General features: G+C 40.5%; 1 protein-coding gene across 1 annotated transcript in view; it reads left to right on the top strand.

Annotated features, from left to right (window-relative positions):
• The window catches only part of LOC124555122 (cytochrome P450 4c3-like), a 189,288-nt gene that overhangs the window by 123,510 nt on the left and 45,558 nt on the right, over positions 1 to 20,220 (top strand). The window contains exons 6-7 of the mRNA XM_047128927.1: positions 12,631 to 12,757; positions 17,700 to 17,763. Coding sequence (XP_046984883.1) covers positions 12,631 to 12,757; positions 17,700 to 17,763 — 191 coding nt within the window. The remainder of the gene's footprint in view (positions 1 to 12,630; positions 12,758 to 17,699; positions 17,764 to 20,220) is intronic.

The raw sequence follows: 20,220 nt of genomic DNA, 5'->3' as shown, positions 1-20,220 counted from the left end.
ATGACACGAATATTAAAATGGCTGCCGCAGGGCACAGGTTGTAACTGGAAATTTTGGAGACGGCCAGTAGATAACAGCAATGAGCAAAGGTTGCAGAGACCTCAGAAGCAACAATGTATCTCGCAAGATGCGGCAGCGGGAAATTTAAAACGGACTTAAGTGACACTGTACTAATTTTACCCCACCAGTTCCAAAGTAGCCCCAGTTTACGATACACTCTTATAATCTACATTTTCTTTTACATATATACTTGTTCCCCATGTTTTGATTCCATTCTACAAATGCAGTTTGCAAGGCTAAAATGCAACACCGGTATTTTCTTGTTGAAAATCCTAATTTTGTAATCAGTGTTCACAAAAACGTAAAACTGACACATCTCTCATTCACTGTTGAGAAGTATATTTATTTCATCAACTTTTTTTGTTAATGACCGTATATTCTGGTGTATAATTTTTAGTGTGTACTTGCAATTTAGTTCTGCATCACATTTTTTGTGATACAATATTCATCCCAAAAATTGTCTTTTGCCCTTTCCATATGACATCGGATCTTTCTTTATGACCCATCTGTCCAAAGTAATTTGAACAGTTTCTACGTATACTATGCCTCTAGTGACTCAAATTTTCCAAAAATTGTTTCCCACTGTGATTTAAATGAATGCCGTGGCTGGTATGCATGGATCTGTCAACGTGATTACATTATTAAGTGCATATACAGAAATTTTTTGCATACTTCAGTTGTCTCTTTGTTTACTCTTCGTATTAATTTATTTACACGTGACCAAGGATGTAGGTTGTATCTGTGTGGTTGATTTACAACAGATACGTATGTGTTGCCTAATTTTAGTAGCACACTTTCAAGAACTGTGATGAGTTCACTACCCTTACCTCTGGCAACATCATTTGCACCTGCACAAATTACGACACAGCCTTCAGAGCCAAGGTTTCCACACGATTTCAGTACTGTGACTCCAACGCCTGCTCCTGGCTTGACAAAAGCCTGGACCCTTACGTTAGTTTTTTATATCTGCCACATTTTCTGCTATCCGACGTCCATGATTATCGGAAAAAATTAGGACTTTTCGTCCTTTTTTTGTGCACTTGCTGCCAGTCGACTGTTGTTTTAATTAAATTTCTTTGTTTACGATGCGACAAGCGCGAAAAATTTAAAGTCCACCGCTGTTGTTGTTTGTAATTATTATCTGGACTTATATGTTACTGAGCGACATTGTATGTAGAACCACTTATGTCATTATGGCTATCTGATGCACTTACTTTTACGTTTCCAAGTTTTGTGCTGGTTTCCACTGTGGTTCTTGTTTTGTTTCCATCACTGGTAGACGATTATTTCTTTGAGGTTGGGGCGATGCTCCGTTTGTTGGGTTTTAAAACAAGGGTTTTGCAGCTGTTTCTCCAATAAGGCTACAGTCCTTTTAACTCCATCGATTTCACTGTTTTTTGTAGTTAAAACGAGACGAAAGTCGTCGTAATGTTCATACATGGATGTCACCGAACTTACATTTGCCACAGTTTTTTCACTAGATTTTGATCTTGCATTGATTTCATTTGCGTTTTTGCTTTAAATTCACAGCAGTAACATTTTCCAGGTCGAACCACGATACTTTTTTGCACTGAATACATAAAGACTGACTGTTTTTTAAGTTTCTCGCAGAACTCGATTTTCGCGCGCCTTTTCTCACCGCCATCTAGTTTACACTCAAGTTGACTACCTAATTCATGGAAAAGGACACCATAAATAAATGTAAAATATTCCGCATAACCAGGCCAAGAGATCCACTACTGTTCAATTATGCTATAGGCGCTAAATCACTGGAAACAGTAACAAGCATAACACAGCTAGGACTAACCGTCCCGAATGACCGGAAGCAGAATGGTTTCAATAAAATTGACTGTAGGAAAAGCAGATGCCAGGCTGTGATTCACTGGAGAAATCTTACGGAAATACAAGGTGAATCATCTAAAACTTACACCGCAAATACTGCGAAATTGGAAAGTGCTATTGAAGTGCAGTTTTCACAGAATGGATTGGTAATCGAGGGCTCCTATTGTTAGACAATAAAATGATTGTAGTAATAACACTTAGAAAGTGTATTTTTTGTGAAAACATACACTTTTTGACGGAACAATGCCTGTTGACATCAACAGACTAAAAGTAGGGTACATTAGAATGTCAGGATTCTAGTGCAAGACGTTCACGGGCTATTCTGAAAAGTTTCCACAACGACACTTGTTTCTGCCATTACACCTTCGTAGTTCCTAGGTACGACGTTATTATGTTTGCTTACGGTGTGCTTGTGTGTTCCTTTAGGGCACTGTGACTTGATGGTCAGTCAATGTGTGCCAGTCCAAACGATAGATCGTGAGCGGACGATAAATTCACCAACACACAATAAGTCGACCTGCTCATGGTGTACAAAATGTGTAGAAAGTATGCAGTTAGTTCTCCTGCAGTGTGTGCGGCAAGATATCCCAAAATATGTCAACAATCTCGGTAATTGTTTATCAGCCTCTTCAACCAGTTACCTAGCCAATGACACAGAAGGAAACAAGTGACGACAGAAGAGGGAGAAATTGGTGTTCTTGCTGGTAGTGCAATTCATCGGCACCTTAGCTCCCTCACAGTCGCAAGAGGAAGTGGCATTAGTTAGGCAAGAGTCCAACACATTCCCCATCGACATAGATTCCATCCCTATCGCATCTCCCTCAATCAAGAGTTGCACGGGAACGGTTATGAAAAACGAGTTTATGCCATCATCAGTGGAGGGCGACGGGAAACCACCACTGGAATCACTTCCCTAGACGCTCATGCGGTGGACCAGCACCTGAAGTCAGTCCATCTGAGTGTTCATAACAAAGAAAAAGAAACAAAAAAAGCGAACAAACAAAAAAGATCTCCAGGAATACTAATAAACTCTCCAGTGTAAGATACGTGACAATGCAAACAAGAAGCCTTCACAGACAGAAAAGAAAACACTGTTAAGGAGAAATATGGATGGTCTGCGCAAAGACCTATTTCCTAAGGTCAAGCTAAGTCACACGATAAAACAAAGAAAGGAAGGGGCCATTCGTAAGAAGGTTCTTCAGTATGAAGAAAAGAGGATGCCCTGTGTCTTGTGTCTTAGATCTACATCTACATCTACATCTGCATGGCTACTCTGCAATTCACACTTCAGTTCCTGGCAGAGGGTTCATAGAACCATTTTCATACTACTTCTCTACCATTCCACTTTCGAATGGCGCGTTGGAAAAAGGAACACTAAATCTTTCCGTTCGAGCTCTGATTTCTCTTATTTTATTGTGATAGTCATTTCTCCCTACATAGGTGGGTGACAACAAAATATTTTCGTATTCGGAAGAGAAAGTTGGTGTTTGAAATTTCGTAAATAGATCTCGCCGCAAAGAAAACCGCGTTGTTTCAGTGACTGCCGCTCCAACTCGCGTATCATATCACTGACACTCTCACGCCTATTGCGCGATAACACGAAACGAGCTGCCCTTCTTTGCACTTTTTCGATATCCTCCGTCAATCCTATCTGGCAAGGATCCCACACCTCGCAGTAATATTCCAGCAGAGGACGGACAAGCGTAATGTAGGCTGTCTCTTTAGTGGGTTTGTCGCATCTTCTAAGTGTTCTGCTAACAAAGTGCAGTCTTTGTTTCGTCTTCCCCACAATATTATCTATGTGGTCTTTCCTATTTACGTTGCTCGTAATTGTAATTCCTAGGTATTTAGTCGAACTGACAGCCCTTAACCATTTTCTCACAGCAATCCAGGTGAGAAATGGATTCAGTGTACATGTTGTAAGCGGTGGGTACATCTGTGATGTGTTCAGAATTACGTGACATCACGGTTTTGATGAATTTTGGAATTGCGAAGAGTCTGTCGGGTATTCGAACAACAACTAATACATACGATATTGCAGTGCATGTGTTATTCTGATTACGATGCATAGTTCCTTTGGACATACCTGCATGACCAAAGGAACAGGCACTGCGGCCACTACAGTCGTTATGAAATACATTAAATGAATTCTCAATTGCGAATAAGGGCAACCATCAGCTGTAGAATGGAATGATAATAAAAATTTCTACCGGACCGGGACTCGAACTCGGATTTCCAGCTTATCGCGAGCGGTCGCTTTAAAGAACAAAAAAAAGTTGGTAGGCGGTCCGGGGTAAATTCCTGGGCGATGCATCTGTTTTTAATTTACTGTTTTTAATTTACTGTTCCGTTTCCTTGTACAAGAGTTAGAAAAAAATAAAAGAACGAAATAAAAAAAGGTAAGGCGATCGCTCGCGTCAAGCGGTCCGTCGCAAATTTTCATTGTCGTCATTCCATTCTACAGCTGATGGTTGTCCTTATTCTCAATTGGGTGTTCATTTAATGTAAAACTGATACACGTTTTGGGCATAATTTTCTGACAAACTGTTATTATAACAATGATAACACAGTTTATGATTGTAGCTTTATCATAAAACTTTATGAATTTGCATTAAAATAAACTGTATTTTAGTGTATATGGTTCAGTTAAATATCCAACGAAATGGTGACTTATGGGGCAACTTGCCCTAGCAGCTGGGCCAACTTGCCTCATGGTTGGGTACGTTGGCCCAGATGGTATTACTTCACTAATTTTTTATGAATAGACAAGCGCTGAGAGGCCTGTAGTTAACATATTAACTGCAGTGGGTATGGGGCGGGGGGAAGGAGGGGCTGTGAGATTTATAGGTGGGGAGGGCGAGGAGGGCGCAGACAGCTCAGAAGAAAGCAGAAACGTGCGGTGTCAAAAAATTTATATTCTTATTACAGTCAGCGAGTTCTTGACTTGCCGGCAACAGTTTTGCGTCGCGCGTCACAGAGTTCCTGCTGACCCAAAACATTTGTTAGTCTGCGCTCAGCGTTCTTAGCTCAGTATTACGCCTGCTGTGCTCTGTGGAAGTAAACTGTATTTTTATTGATTTTGTACGATGAGTAAAATTGTCGGCTAAAAGAAGATTTTGTAATGAAGAATATGTTAGTATGGGTTTACGTTTATTGAAAAAAACAATATCCAACTGCCACAGCGTGTTGTGTATCATAACGTCATCAGTAACAACGTATGGCAGTCTGTGTGTCTGGAAGGTCATCTAACAACAGTTCACCCGGCGTTGGAAAATAAGCCAAAAGAATTTTTTGTTGGAAAATGAAATTCTTTACATCGCATGAAACTGGACTCCACTGGGATCTCTCACCAGGAAAATGAGAAAGTTATTGAATCATTATATGAAATCTCTCTCTTAATATAAAAAAAACAAGCAAACCCGCATACTACTGGTGAAATGTTAATCAGATCTTCCAATCTTATAGCAACCAGAATTGTTTTTGGAGAAGATAGTCAGCAAGAAATGGACAAGATATCTCTGTCAAACAATAGAGTGCAACATAGGATCGAGGAAATAGTCCCGAATAGGAAAGAACAGGTAGTTAAAAGACTGAAAATGTTTTTATTTTTTGCGTTGGAATGTGACGATCCTCTTGATGCAGCTCAACAATGTCGATTAATAGTATATTGCTGATTTATGACGAGAAGAAAATAATGGAAGAACTATTGTTTGCTAAAAACATGAAAGCAACGTTAAAAGATTATGATGTATTTCCTGCCGTAAATGAATGTTTGGTTAAAAATGATTTGTCTTGGGACAGACTTATGGCAATTTGTACTGATGGAGCACCAGCTACACTACTGGCCATTAAAATTGCTACTCCACGCAGATGACGTGCTACAGACGCGAAATTTAACCGACAGAAATGAAGATGCTGTGATATGCAAATGATTATCTTTTCAGAGCATTCACACAAGGACCGAGCGAGGTGGCGCAGTGGTTAGACACTGGAATCGCATTCGGGAGGACGACGGTTCAATCCCGCGTCCGGCCATCCTGATTTAGGTTTTCCGTGATTTCCCTAAATCACTCCAGGCCAATGCCTGGATGGTTCCTCTGAAAGGGCACGGCCGACTTCCTTCCCCATCCTTCCCTAATCCGATGAGACCGATGACCAAGCTGTCTGTGGTCTCCTTCCCCAAACCAACCAATCAACCATTCACACAAGGTTAGCGCCGGTGGCGAGACCCACAACGTGCTGACATGAGAGTTTCCAACCGATTTCTCATATACAAACAGCAGTTGACCGTCGTCGCCTGGTGAAACGTTGTTGTGATGCCTCGTGTCAGGAGGAGAAACGCGTACCATCACGTTTCCTACTTTGATAAAGGTCGGATTATAGCCTATCGCGATTGCGGTTTATCGTATCGCGACATTGCTGCTCGCGTTGGTCAAGATCCAATGACTGTTAGCAGAATATGGAATCGGTGGGTTCAGAAGGGTAATACGGAACGCCGTGCTGGATCCCAATGGCCTCGTATCACTAGCAGTCGAGATGACAGGTATCTTATCCACATGGCAGTAACGGATCGTGCAGCCACGTCTCGATCCCTGAGTCAACAGATGGGGACGATTGCAGGAGAACAACCATCTGCACGAACAGTTCGACGACGTTTGCAGCAGTATGGACTATCAGCTCGGAGACCATGCCTGCGGTTACCCTTGACGCCGCATCACAGACAGGAGCGTCTGCGATGGTGTACTCAAGGACGAGCCTGGGTGCACGAATGGCAAAACGTCACTTTTTTCGGATGAATCCAGGTCCTGTTTACAGCATCATGATGGTCGCATCCGTGTTTGGCGACATAGCAGTGAACGCACTTTGGAAGCGTGTATTCGTCATCGCCATACTGGCGTTATCACCCGGCGTGATGATATGGTGTGCCATTGGTTACACGTCTCGGTCACCTCTTGTTCGCATTGACGGCACTTTGAACAGTGGACGTTACATTTCAGATGTATTACAACCCGTGGCTCTACCCTTCATTCAGTCCCTGCGAAACCCCACATTTCAGTTGGATAATGCACGACCGCATGTTGCAGGTCCTGTACGGGCCTTTCTGGATACAGAAAATGTTCAACTGCTGCCCTGGCCAGCACATTCTCCAGATCTTTCCCCAATTGAAAACGTCTGGTCAATGGTGGCCGAGCAACTGGCTCGTCACAATACGCCAGTCACTACTCTTGATGAACTGTGGTATCGTGTTGAAGTTGCATGGGCAGCTGTACCTGTACACGCCATCCAAGCTCTGTTTGACTCAATGTCCAGACGTATCAAGGCCGTTATTATGGCCAGAGGTGGTTGTTCTGGGTACTGATTTCTCAGGATCTATGCACCCAAACTTCGCGAAAATGTAATCACGTGTCATTTCTAGTGTAATATATTTGTGAAATGAATACCCGTTTATCATCTGCATTTCTTCTTGGTGTAGCAATTTTAATGGCCAGTAGTGTATGTTAGTTTCACGTTCTGGCTTTCTAAGTCTTGCCAAAGAAAAGAATCATAATCTTATTAGCTCTCACTGTATGATCTGCAGACAAGCCCTAGCGTCTAAAGCTTTACCTCAGAAACTGAACACTGCATTGAAAGTGGCTATCAGTGTAGTTAATAAAATTAAGTCAAGTGTTACGAACACACGTTTTTTCCGTGTCCTATGCAGTGATCTAATTGCTCAACACTAATCTTTACTCTTTCATAGACAAGTCCGGTAGCTATCGAACGGGAACATACTTAGCAGGCTATATGAAATAAAATAAGAGGTAGAACTATTTCTTTTGAGTCAAGAGATAGCTGAGCTTAATCATTCATTCAACTTTATATCTTCCCTAGCATACCTTGCAGGTTTCTTTGAAACCCCAAATAATATAAATTTGAAACCACAAGGCAGAAACACCACTATAATGGATGCCATTGATGCCATAAGGGCCTTTCTGGAAAAGACACAATCATGGAAGCGTCACTTGGGTGTTCCCATTACTAACTTTTCATCACTCGCTAGATTCAGTGCAATGTCAACGAGTGAAGAGTTATCATCAGTAAACACCTGGGACTCGTATACTCGCATAGATACTATTGTGTCCTGTACAGGGAAAGACTCAGAGTATCTATGCGAATATAGAGTATAGATGAACGGCGTGACATGCGGAATTTTGGGAGGGTCCAGCGAGCGTACTCTGGTGGCCGAGGCACAATACAATTCACATGACGGATACGCCACTGCGTTCACAGTGCAGTGTTATAGACACAGACGAACATCGCCTGATATGCGGGCTTTCGACGGCAGCGTGGTGTTTGGTCCATAAAATGATCACCTTCCTCCTTCGGATGGTGCAGCATGCAGTAGCACCACGGATACTATTTCTCCCAGATATGACATGTTTTCTCCGAACGAAGACCAATGCAGTGACTTGGGTTCGGGGTCTGACTGCACTTTACCTTTTCCGAGAGGGCAGTAAGAATATGCTATACGTTTGGGCCTTGCGACAAGAACGTCACTCATTGATTATGCAAAATCCGACATATCGAACATATTACGCTAATCTTTTAGGGAGAGTCTTGCTTGATTCCCCACCCAGTTGGGGCGTGGAGAGTGTAATTATTGCATATAATTATACTGAGCAAGAAAGGACCAGGACATTGGAGAGGATCCACCACCATACGTGAAAACGTAACCGGCACCAACACCAGGTGCAACGGAATCGGCGAGGAACGTGCCCACGGAAACGGACGTGGTCCATTATTGTTTTGTACTGAACGAAGAATATTATGTTCATTGTTTTTACACCATTTACGTAAAAAAGTGATGTTGAAAAAAAGTCCACTTATGTACGCTTTTCCAAAAATAGTTTACACCATTTACGCAAAAAAGTGATGTTGAAAAAGTCCACTTATGTACGGTTTTCCACAAATATTTTATTTAGTAAAGAACGTCGTCTTGTTTTCACAAAAAAAGGCGGTGAAAGCTACCTCTCGTGTCAAGTGGAAGATGACGTTCGCGTCCCGGCAGGTGAACAAATTTTTGTCACCAGTGCATAGTGCAGCCAAAGTTTAGCAATATTAACAAATGCGAATATGGTTCTCGAACTGAAACGAGATTTGAGTGCTAAAGAACAGTGTCAATAAACTGGATTGAAAGAATTCTGGGCCAGTTTCCTTCCTCTTTATCCATGAGAGGCAAAGGAAGCCTTCAAAGTCCTCGTATAGCTCTCATCTACATATCTATGTGAGACCGAATTCTCGACACAAGCCGTCGTGAAAACAAAACGCCGCAGTCGCCTGAACGTGTGCTTTAGCTACTTTGAAACAAAAAATTCAGGATCTGCTTAAATAAAAGCTATTTCAACCTTCTCATAGATGTTCTGAATTTTTCTTGTGCCTTTGATAGCATAAAAAATTCTAAATATGGTTGTTCAGGTGAAAACAATATCATTAGGTATTCAAGTAAGACGAAAAGACATTTCTATTTCGTCTACCAAGTCCTTTGAAACAGTATAGTTCTATGTTGCTCTACATTTGATAACCCTCTTCTACTAAAGTGAGTATTGCAGATTATTGTAAAATATTTTTTTTTCGAAATAAACGAACAATAAATAAATAAAATGAACATAGTGGGGCTAAGACATCCAGGGATTGCAAAGGGGAGCACCGATCTACACCTTTAGACTGATATTTTGTCAAAGGATGTACACGGCGTGGAGCACTGATTGTATATACGTTGTTGCAAACATGTCCCACAGCTCAATGAATTTTCCTACGTCGTGTTTCACTCACTTACTCGTGGTTTCTATCTCACACACGACACAATTCCTACTTTCTTTAACTTTTTCTCTCTCCTACAGACACACACACAAACTGTAGAACGATTGTCACGAAAAATTTACGAACACGGTCGTCGGGAACTGCAGCACCTAGATGTTCGAAGAACTATCTCATTTTTACATTGTTTGCACAGGTACAATATGTAAATTTGTACAGGATGCGTACAATGCAGTAGTTCGGAGTTGCCCTTACCGAACGTTGCTGGGTGACATCCATTTCTCAGGCACAAGCTAACTCGGCTATAATATTTCTGTGATAGGAAATGGTCCTTCAGCGTGTTTGGAAGCTCTGCAATCTCACAGGAATGTGAGGGAGAGTGAAGTATTGAATCTAGAGCTGGTTCTGATGAGAACGAGAACGTTAAGTACTGTTAAGTTTTTAAAACAAAATTGTTTAAGCCAGTGACAAATAAGGTGAGCCAGTGTAGTCGATCAGACGAAAAAAAAATAGTATTTACCGCTTTTCCGTAGGTAGCCAAACTAACTGTTCATCGCAAGTGTACCACCCACGAGCGTGCATCACCAACTCCAGCAAGCATGAGTTGGTGTGAAACATCTCCTAGAATTACGCAATAATAACCAAGAATTTAAAATATTGGGCACTAAGCCTAAGGTCGAGTAGGTTTTGGCATTTCTTTAAACGCACGCTGAGATGGTGATATTCTTTTACGAATTGTTATTTCTTTAAACGTACGCTGAGATGGTGATATTTTACGAATTGCAGCTGTGTGCTTAGTTCAGGTGAGAAAGCCACATAAGCCGTGATTTACACATCTGATGGCTGTTCTCAGTTTTATTTGGTTGGTTGGTTGATTCGGGGAAGGGAACCAAACAGCGAGGTTATCGGCCCCATCGGGTATCGAAGGATGGGGAAGGAAGTTGGCCGTGCCCTTTCAAAGGAAAAGGAACCATCCCGGAATTTGCCAGAAGCGATTTAGGAAAATCACGCGAAAATTAAATCAGGATGGCCGGGCGTGGGTTTGAATCGTCGTCCTCCCGAATGCGAGCCTAGTGAACCAACCACTGCGCTACCTCGCTAGGCAGTTTTATTTGTGTTGCATCTAGGTGCAGAGGAAGGTCACCAATGTATAAGTAATCTGACAATGGAGCAGAATAGTTGACACGTTGTTAACGTACAGCTACATCAATATTGGAGCGTATACTTGCGATACCACTGATATTAAGTTTCTACATGGCGGAATATAGGCTATGAACAAAAGAATTTTATAACAACTGGAGGATAACTGAATCTGAAGAGTTAGGGAAACAGAATGTCAAAGTCAGAAGCGTCGCATGCTTTTAAAATTTTAGAAAGCATTCTGTAATTGGAGGACATCGATCGGCTTGAAATGCTAAAAATCAAATAAAACCGTCTCGATCACGTTTTCAGATTTTTTATTTACTAGCAACCGATTTCGGCCTTTTCCTCAGACCATCTTCAGGCTTTTTACCGCCATTATGGTTGCTGGTGGTGGCAGACGGAGCGAGATCTGTAGAAGTACGGTTGTCACTCAGTGACAACCCTACTTCTACAGATCTCGCTCCGTCTCTCACCAGCAGCAGCCATAATGGTGATGAATAGCCTGAAGATGGCCTGTTTTTATTTGATTTGTATCACAAGCTTTCCTGAGATCTACAAGTAAAACGCGCAGAATTGTGTAGCTAATTTCAAATTGTCCGTCATTTTATCACTGATCGATATACAGGGCGGTTATAATTAAACTTTCGCTACTTGAGCCAGTGCAGGCGGAAAATTATTTACCGTATTGGTACCCAACTTTATAGGAATGATGTTCAAACTGTGGGCTGCAGGATTTGCGTTATTAGTTTTGTTAGTGTCATGACTAACCGTTAGGTGCAGGTGCTGGTGCGGTGACGTAGTGCTGAAACACATGCATTAGTGTGCAATAGAGTTGTAGACAGTCAGCATGGGTCTGGACAAGGTGAGCAGATATTTACTCGTAAAACTGTTTTATCAAAACAATAGCAGTAGCTCTGCTACTCTTCACAAGTATCGGCGCAGCGAAGGAATACAGACAGATCCTATTTCTGCATCGAGGTTGAAAAACATGATTTGGAAGTTCGAATTACCTGGCAATTTGGGAATTGCTCGTGGGAGAGGCGGACGGTTAGTTGCGCCAAAAATTGTTGACGCAGTTAATGTTGCCATGTCTGAGAATCCTGGACGCAATGTGCTATCTTCAAGCAGTGCACGAGCTGCGTCACGACATTTGAACATTCCAAGTTCCACTGTTCGAAAAGTGCTGCGAATAGCTGTGAAATGATGTCTCTAATGCAGTTCCAGGGTATTGTTGGTGCAGTTGACCGTCACACTGAGCAAACTTTGTAGCCTGGAACGTAAACAAGGTACGCAATTAACAAATTTACCCTCTCATGTGGAAATTAAAATGGGTTTCTTTCAATGATGTATTCATTACTTCTCTTCTGCATATTCTTCCAAATGTTTCTGCACAGTTTAATCGTCCTACGATCTTGGTGGCTGTCTCACGTAGCGAAGGTTAAATTATAGCCATTCTGTATATCATCATTTCTTACCACTTTGTCTCTGAAAAGAATGAGGAGAAACTCCTATTGCTAGCGCTGCAACTAGCTTCTGTACTGCACTTCACACTGATTTGTTTGACGTAAATTGCTGTAGATATGAATGAATGTAACTAAGAGAGGGTACATCTTATTTCCAATTCTATATGTGTCTTCTAGAAAATCGATGTTTAGGGCACACATGTGCTTCCCATATGACATTGCCTGTAATTGAACGCAGTCTTTTATCTTTAGTCACTTAAAACCAAATAATAAATAAGATTACAGAGTATACAACTCGTTTATCTCTGATATTCCTCTTCCACAGAATGAGTGAGCTGTTCCTGTACCGTCAGCTTCGATTCTGGGTGCACATGCCTCTGACGTTCAGATTCTGTCCCGTATATCACGAACAGAATCACGTGTTAAACATATTACACGGTTTCACAGAACGGGTAAGCAAAGCTTGTTACTTGACTTAGTAGCGTACACTGACAAGTAAAGTGTCGAAATATTTTATTTTTCTTTGTTCTATGTGTGGTGTAGTTGTAAGTTTGCGTTTCATGGCTCTTGCATTTGTTAGTGAGTTAAATATTCCAAATATGATACTGTGTTTAACGAGTCGTTTCTACAACAGTTAGACACCTCTCACTTATGTTTTTCACAGCCTGGCGCATGATAGGACGCTATATACGTAATTATTTACTACAGTTAAGGACCCATCTATCGTAAAAAAAACCGACTTCAGTCTCAGTTTAAATATAGTTGCGTTATTCACCAAATATTTTGTTTCGCTCGGTAGGTGGTCAGAGCCAGATTCATTAGAGAATAATTAAGATCTCTTTTCATTTAATAATAACAGATGTTCCAACTTCATACTTTCATGCGTAAAAGAATTTTATTGTAATTAGTCTGCGGGGAATAAAATAAATATCCATTAGCATAGCATAGTGGAAAATTGCAACATCTGTAGCTTTATCGCATAAGTAATAATAATAATAAGAAGAAGAAGGAGAAGAATAGGCATCCGGTATGTTCTGCCAGTCGTAAAAGGCGACGAAAAGAACAAACCACTAACAGGGCTAACCCGCCTTTTAGTGTGATTAGATGGTTCAGGACAGAACTAATGAAGCCTCGGACAAGCGCTATCATGGTCGGGGACGACGCTTGAACCCTATGCCCGTCCACAATGGTAACGTCACTACTAGCCACACGGAAAATGATTTAAATCCAAATAGAGGTGTTTTGCAGGATATGCTTCCTGCAACCACTCTAGAAGGAAAACAAAGACAGAGGATGAGATGGTCAGATGAAGTTAACCGACACCTCATGTTCTGTTATTACCAAGTAACAAATTTAGGAACCAACACAACTGGATACGGATCACAAGTATACACAACATTTATTACCAGATACCCAGAATTAAAATTTTCAACAGAACAACGACTAGCTGATCAGATCTGTGTAATAATCAAAAATAACAGGATACCCCAGTCAGAATTAGAAAACATCAAACAACAAGTACAACAAATAGCGGAACAAAATAATGTGCAATCAGAAGAAGAAGAAAATACAGTAATGGACTCAAACATCCCGGAGCAAACAAACAAAGAACAACACGAATCAATTAAACAATCAGCGGAAAACGAAATCTTAAGACAGCCACCAGAACAAGCACAAATAGAACACGAAGTGACACACATGTTAGATATAGAAGAAAAATTTCAGCTGACATATATAGAATACAAAGACACAAATACAGACATTAGACCATTCTTGCATAGACCACCAAATAACACACAAGTCGAAACAACAATAACAACTATCAACACAATCATACACAACACATTAATGAAAATACAACTATGGAAGAGTTAAAACTACTGGTTTATATAGGAGCACGCACTACACTAAATATACACACAAGGCAGAGATCAGAACCAACCAACACACAGAAGAAACCCACAAAACCAGCATGGCAACACAGGATACAGATCAGAATAGAAAAACTGAGAAAATACATCGGACAGCTAACACAATTTATAAGAAATGAAATATCAGACAAAAAATGAAAAAGGTTAGGGAAAATCTCACAACAAGAAGCGATAGAGCAATTAGATAAAAAGAAGCAGAAATTACAAGCATTGGGCAAACGACTTAGAAGATACAAAAAAAAGTGAAAATAGAAGGAAACAAAACCAAACATTCAACACAAACCAAAAGAAATTTTATCAGACAATAGATAACACACACATTAAAATAGACAATCCACCAAACATAACAGACATGGAACACTTCTGGAGCAACATATGGTCAAACCTGGTACAACATAACAGACATGCACGGTGGCTGCAAGCAGAAACAGACACATACAAGATGATACCACAAATGCCTGAAATGATAATTTTGCAACATGAAGTCACCCGAGCAATTAATTCTACGCACAATTGGAAAGCCCCTGGAAAAGATAAAATAGTAAATTTCTGGCTAAAGAAGTTCACCTCAACAGATTTACATCTAACTACAATATTTAACAGTTACATTACAGACCCATACACAGTCCCTGATACACTTACACAAGGAATAACTTATCTGAAACCTAAAGATCAAGCAGACCCAGCAAACCCAGCAAAATATCGCCCCATAACATGCCTACCTACAATATACAAAATATTAACTTCAGTCATTACACAGAAATTAATGACAAGTACAACACAGAACAAAATTATAAATGAAGAACAAAAAGGCTGTTGCGAAGGAGCACGAGGATGTGAAGAGCAACTGATAATAGATGCAGAGGTGACATATCAAGCTAAAAGTAAACAAAGGTCGCTATACTACGTATACATCGATTACCAAAAAGCTTTTGATAGTGTACCCCACTCATGGTTACTACAGATATTGGAAATATACAAAGTAGATCCTAAATTGGTACAGTTCCTAAACATAGTAATGAAAAATTGGAAAACCACACTTAATATCCAAACAAATTCAAATAATATCACATCACAGCCAATACAGATTAAGCGTGGAATATACCAAGGAGACTCATTAAGTCCTTTCTGGTTCTTCCTTGCTCTGAACCCACTATCCAACATGCTAAATAATACAAATTATGGATATAATATTACTGGAACATACCAACACAAAATCACACATTTGCTATACATGGATGATCTAAAACTACTGGCAGCAACAAATCAACTACTCAACCTATTACTAAAGATAACAGAAGTATTCAGCAATGATATAAATATGGCTTTCGGAACAGACAAATGTAAGAAAAGTAGCATAGTCAAGGGAAAACACACTAAACAAGAAGATTACTTATTGGATAACCACAGCGACTGCATAGAAACGATGGAAAAAACAGATACCTATAAATATCTAGGATACAGGCAAAAAATAGGAATAGATAATACAAATATTAAAGAAGAACTAAAAGAAAAATGTAGACAAAGACAAACAAAAATACTGAAAACAGAAACGAGATAAAAGCTATAAATACTTATGCTATACCAATATTGACCTCTTCATTTGGAGTAGTGAAATTGACTAACACAGAACTAGAAGCACTCAATACACTTACACGATCTCAGTGCCACAAATATAGAATACATCACTTACATTCAACAACAGAAAGATTCACATTAAGCAGTAAGGAAGGAGGAAGGGGATTTATCGACATAAAAAACCTACATTACGGACAGGTAGACAATTTAAGAAAATTCTTTATAGAACGGGCAGTAACTAGCAAAATACACAAAGAAATCAGTCATATAAATACATCGCCTACACCATTGCAATTTCATAACCACTTCTACAACCCTTTAGATCACATAACATCAACAAATACAAAGAAATTAAATTGTAAAAAGGAAACAATACATGGCAAGCACCCGTATCATCTAACTCAGCCACACATCGATCAAGACGCATCCAACACATGGCTAAGAAAGAAAAGGCAATATATACAGTGAGACGGAAGGATTCATGATTGCAATACAGGATCAAGCAATAAACACCAGATATTACAGCAAGCATATTATTAAAGATCCCAATACCACAACAGATAAATGCAGACTTTGCAAACAGCAAATAGAAACGGTAGATCACATCACAAGCGGATATACAATACTAGCAAATACAGAATACACCAGAAGACATGACAATGTAGCAAAAATAATACATCAACAACTTGCCATACAACATAAACTAATAAAACTACACGTTCCCACACACAAGTATGCACCACAAAATGTACTGGAGAATGATGAATACAAATTATACTGGAACAGGACCATTATAACAGATAAAACAACTCCACATAACAAACCTGACATCATACTCACCAATAAAAAGAAGAAATTAACATAACTAATCGAAATATCCATACCCAATACAACAAATGTACAGAAGAAAACAGTAGAAAAAATTGAAAAATACATCCAACTGGTTGAGGAAGTCAAGAACATATGGCATCAGGATAAAGTTGACATTATACCAATTATACTATCAACTACAGGAGTCATACCACACAATATCCACCAGTACATCAACGCAATACAGCTACATCCATACGTATACATACAACTACAGATATCTGTAATTATTGATACATGTTCAATTACCCGAAAGTTCCTAAATGCAGTGACCTTTCTTCCCGATCAGCATCACCTACGGCTGTGCGGCCTTGGTCAGACTGATGGCACCATATCACTACGGCTGGAGGCGACATTGCATTTGGACCATATATTACCAAAATTTCACGGTGAAACTGAATATAATTTAGACGTTTTCACAAGAACTATCGCGGGTACTCCAATTTTGGTGTTACGTTTCCAGTTGCTCGCCATTTCGCTGCCACATTGTGATGTAGGTCTGTGTCTGCAGGAAACCTACAACATGTTCTCTCTTCTGGCAACGTGCCACTCTAGTTGTGCAATGGCCCTAGCGTGGGAAGATACGTGTATCTTACTTTTTAAAGTCTCCTCGTATTTTCATTCAAGTCTGGTGAATGTAGCTTTAGAAACTCTCGTTTCTTTATGAACTGCACGTAAGTGTCAACGGTAATTATCTAATAACTTTGCAGTCCATTCGGTTTACTTCGATATTCAGCTTCTTTCTGCTAACTGGCTGAAAGAAAACCACTAAGATGATGAAAATATACTGTCTTCTGCATTTTCCATTAAGATTTTTCAGTGGTATTGGAAAATAATAAGTAATTCCTTTCTGTCTCCTACTGCAGAACGAAATAGGAGGTAGATGCCTAAGCCAAAATTTCATTTTTCATCGCTAAGCTTTTCTGTTGCTCAGCACAGTAACTGGTGTGTTGCAGTTAATTTGATGCATTAGAAAACATTTTGAATTATAATGCAATTTTATTGTTCTTTTCAGATAATAAAAGAGCGTAAAGAGGAATTTAGGTCAAGAAATGCTAATGAAAGGAAAAATCTGAAATGTAAGTTATTTTTATTATTAGTTTATTGTTATTATATTTTTCTTGGTCCATTTGTCATAACTGGGTACCTCATACTGTAAATAGCATGCACGTATCGATAAAACTATTTCGACTTTTAGAGCGCGTCATATTATAAAGAGAACGAACGTTTCAGCCATTATGAAAGTGAAATTGGTTAGGGACTGCAATAAAGAACTTTATAGAAACTGACTCTGACTGTGAAAGCCTGCACACATGAAACATAGAAGTAATCAAATAAAGAACAAAAAATGTAAAAAATGCTTGGTCTTCGTGCGAAATGAGTAAGATCACAAAACTTTCATATTAGATTTCATGCGTCAGTCACAATTTATTTGGAAAGTGAGATTTCTGCCACAGAGACTCACATTTCTAGCTGAAACGTAGTAAATCCATTAATTCGTACCCATATACGTATATTGCAGGCGCAGTTTTGACAACACTAACTTTGAAAGACTAGGTCCAAAAACTTTGTATACGTCATCGCTAGACTAGCAACAGAAGTACTATCCAGAAGTTAACACGTCGGTACCTAAGACAACATTACATTTTATTTAAATCCGAACCATAAGTTTTCATGATGCATGACTTCGACCTGTTACAGTGCTGTCATAAAAAACATTTACTATTGATCGAAATAGTACTAGCAAAAGTTAGAGGACAGTTTATACCGAAAGTGTGGAGTGCAGTTGCCCTGCCCTTTACCTGTGACAACTCTTCTCAAGATGTCGGGAGGGGGGACTGAGGTTTCACGGAAGACGAATTACACTGACGCGAAAAACTTAAAGAAGAAAGTAACTTTCGCATGAAAGTAACAAAGCTCGATGTAACTTGGACCGTACGCAGAAAGAACATTTATGGTATAGAGAGGAAGATAAGTGAATGAAATGCGCAAGGAGACAATCAGAAATGCCCCTTTAGTTCAAAGACAGTAAATACACTGAAGTCAGCACGATTTATGATGGTTCCCAGGACAGTATAAAAGGGGAGACATGGTTCTTTATATAGTGTGTGATCACCACGGATAATAGTGCACGCTCTGAAACGTGCTCCCATGCTAGCCTCGGGGTTGGGTAGGAGTTCATGTGGTAGGGCATTCCATTCCTCCACCAGCGAGATAGACAACTGCTGGTTGATCGTTGGTGCATTTGGATGTGCTGCAGTACGTCTAACCACCGCATCCCTCACGTGCTCGATGCGATTTAAGTCGGGGGTACGGGCAGGCCAGTCAATTCGCCGAATGTCCTCTAGTTGAAAGAGCTCCCCCACGCGCGCTGTTCGATGCGGTCGCGCACTGTCATCCATAACAATGAAATCAGGACTGAATGCACCCACGAAACGACACACATCGGAAATGAGTATAGCACCACAATAACGTTGACTGGTGAGTGTACCGTATTCAAAGATGTCGAGATCCGTACGCCCATGTAACCGTATGCCTTCCCATGCCATATTACCTGGACCACCAAACCGACCATGTTCGGCGATACTGAACGTATTCTCATGTGGGGGGAGGCGGGGACATGTAATACACCCAGGAACATTGCGAACATGGTCGTTTTGGTGGTCTAGGTGTTATGGTGTGGGGAGGTATAATACTGCATGGACGTACTGACCTCCAAATCTTTGAACACGGTACACGTCTAAGTCAATGTTATTGTGACACTGTACTCATTCCCCAGGTGATCCTTTTCCGTGGTGCATTCGGAACTGATTTCATTGTTGTGGACGGCAATGCGAGACCACATAGAGCAGGGCAGGTGGAGGAGCTCTTGAAGAGAGAGGATGTTCGGTGAATGAACTGGCCTGGCAGTTCCCCACTTAAATCCCATCGAGGACTTGTAGTGTGCGCTGTGGAGACGTATTTCAGCACTTTCACATCCACCATCATCCATCCAGCAGCTGTCAACCGTGCTGGTGGAGGAATGGAACGCCCTACAACAGGAACTCCATACGAACCCTGTGGCCAGCATGGGTGCACGTTGCTGAGTATGAACTGTTATCCGTGGTGATCACACACCGCTTTTGTAATGTCCAGGGGACCATCGTAAATTCCGGAAACTTCATTGTACGAGGGTCACTCCAAAAGAAATGCATACTATTTTTGTGAAAATACAGTTTTCATTCTGCATGTGTGAAAGTTGTACAGTGTGTAAATACATCCTTCCCGCTTGTTTTCAAACTTAGTTCAACCTGTTCCCGTGAGTGGCGCCGTCACAGCATGTCTTCAAGATGGCTGATACACTTGATGTTCGTCAGGAGCAACGTGTTGTCATAGAATTCCTGTGCTTTGAAAACGAGACAGTGGGAAACATCCACAACAGGTTGAAAAAGGTGTACAGAGATGTTGCTGTCGATCGCAGTACAGTTAGTCGGTGGGCAAGCAGGTTACGTGATGAAAGCGGGCACACACTCCAGACAATGTGCAGAGAGTTAACG

Source organism: Schistocerca americana, chromosome X (assembly GCF_021461395.2).
Source record: "Schistocerca americana isolate TAMUIC-IGC-003095 chromosome X, iqSchAmer2.1, whole genome shotgun sequence".
In the NCBI taxonomy this organism is placed as follows: Eukaryota; Metazoa; Arthropoda; class Insecta; order Orthoptera; family Acrididae; genus Schistocerca; species Schistocerca americana.
The sequence above is the reverse complement of the archived record's forward strand: the minus strand, read 5'-3'. Positions and strand labels throughout refer to the sequence as shown.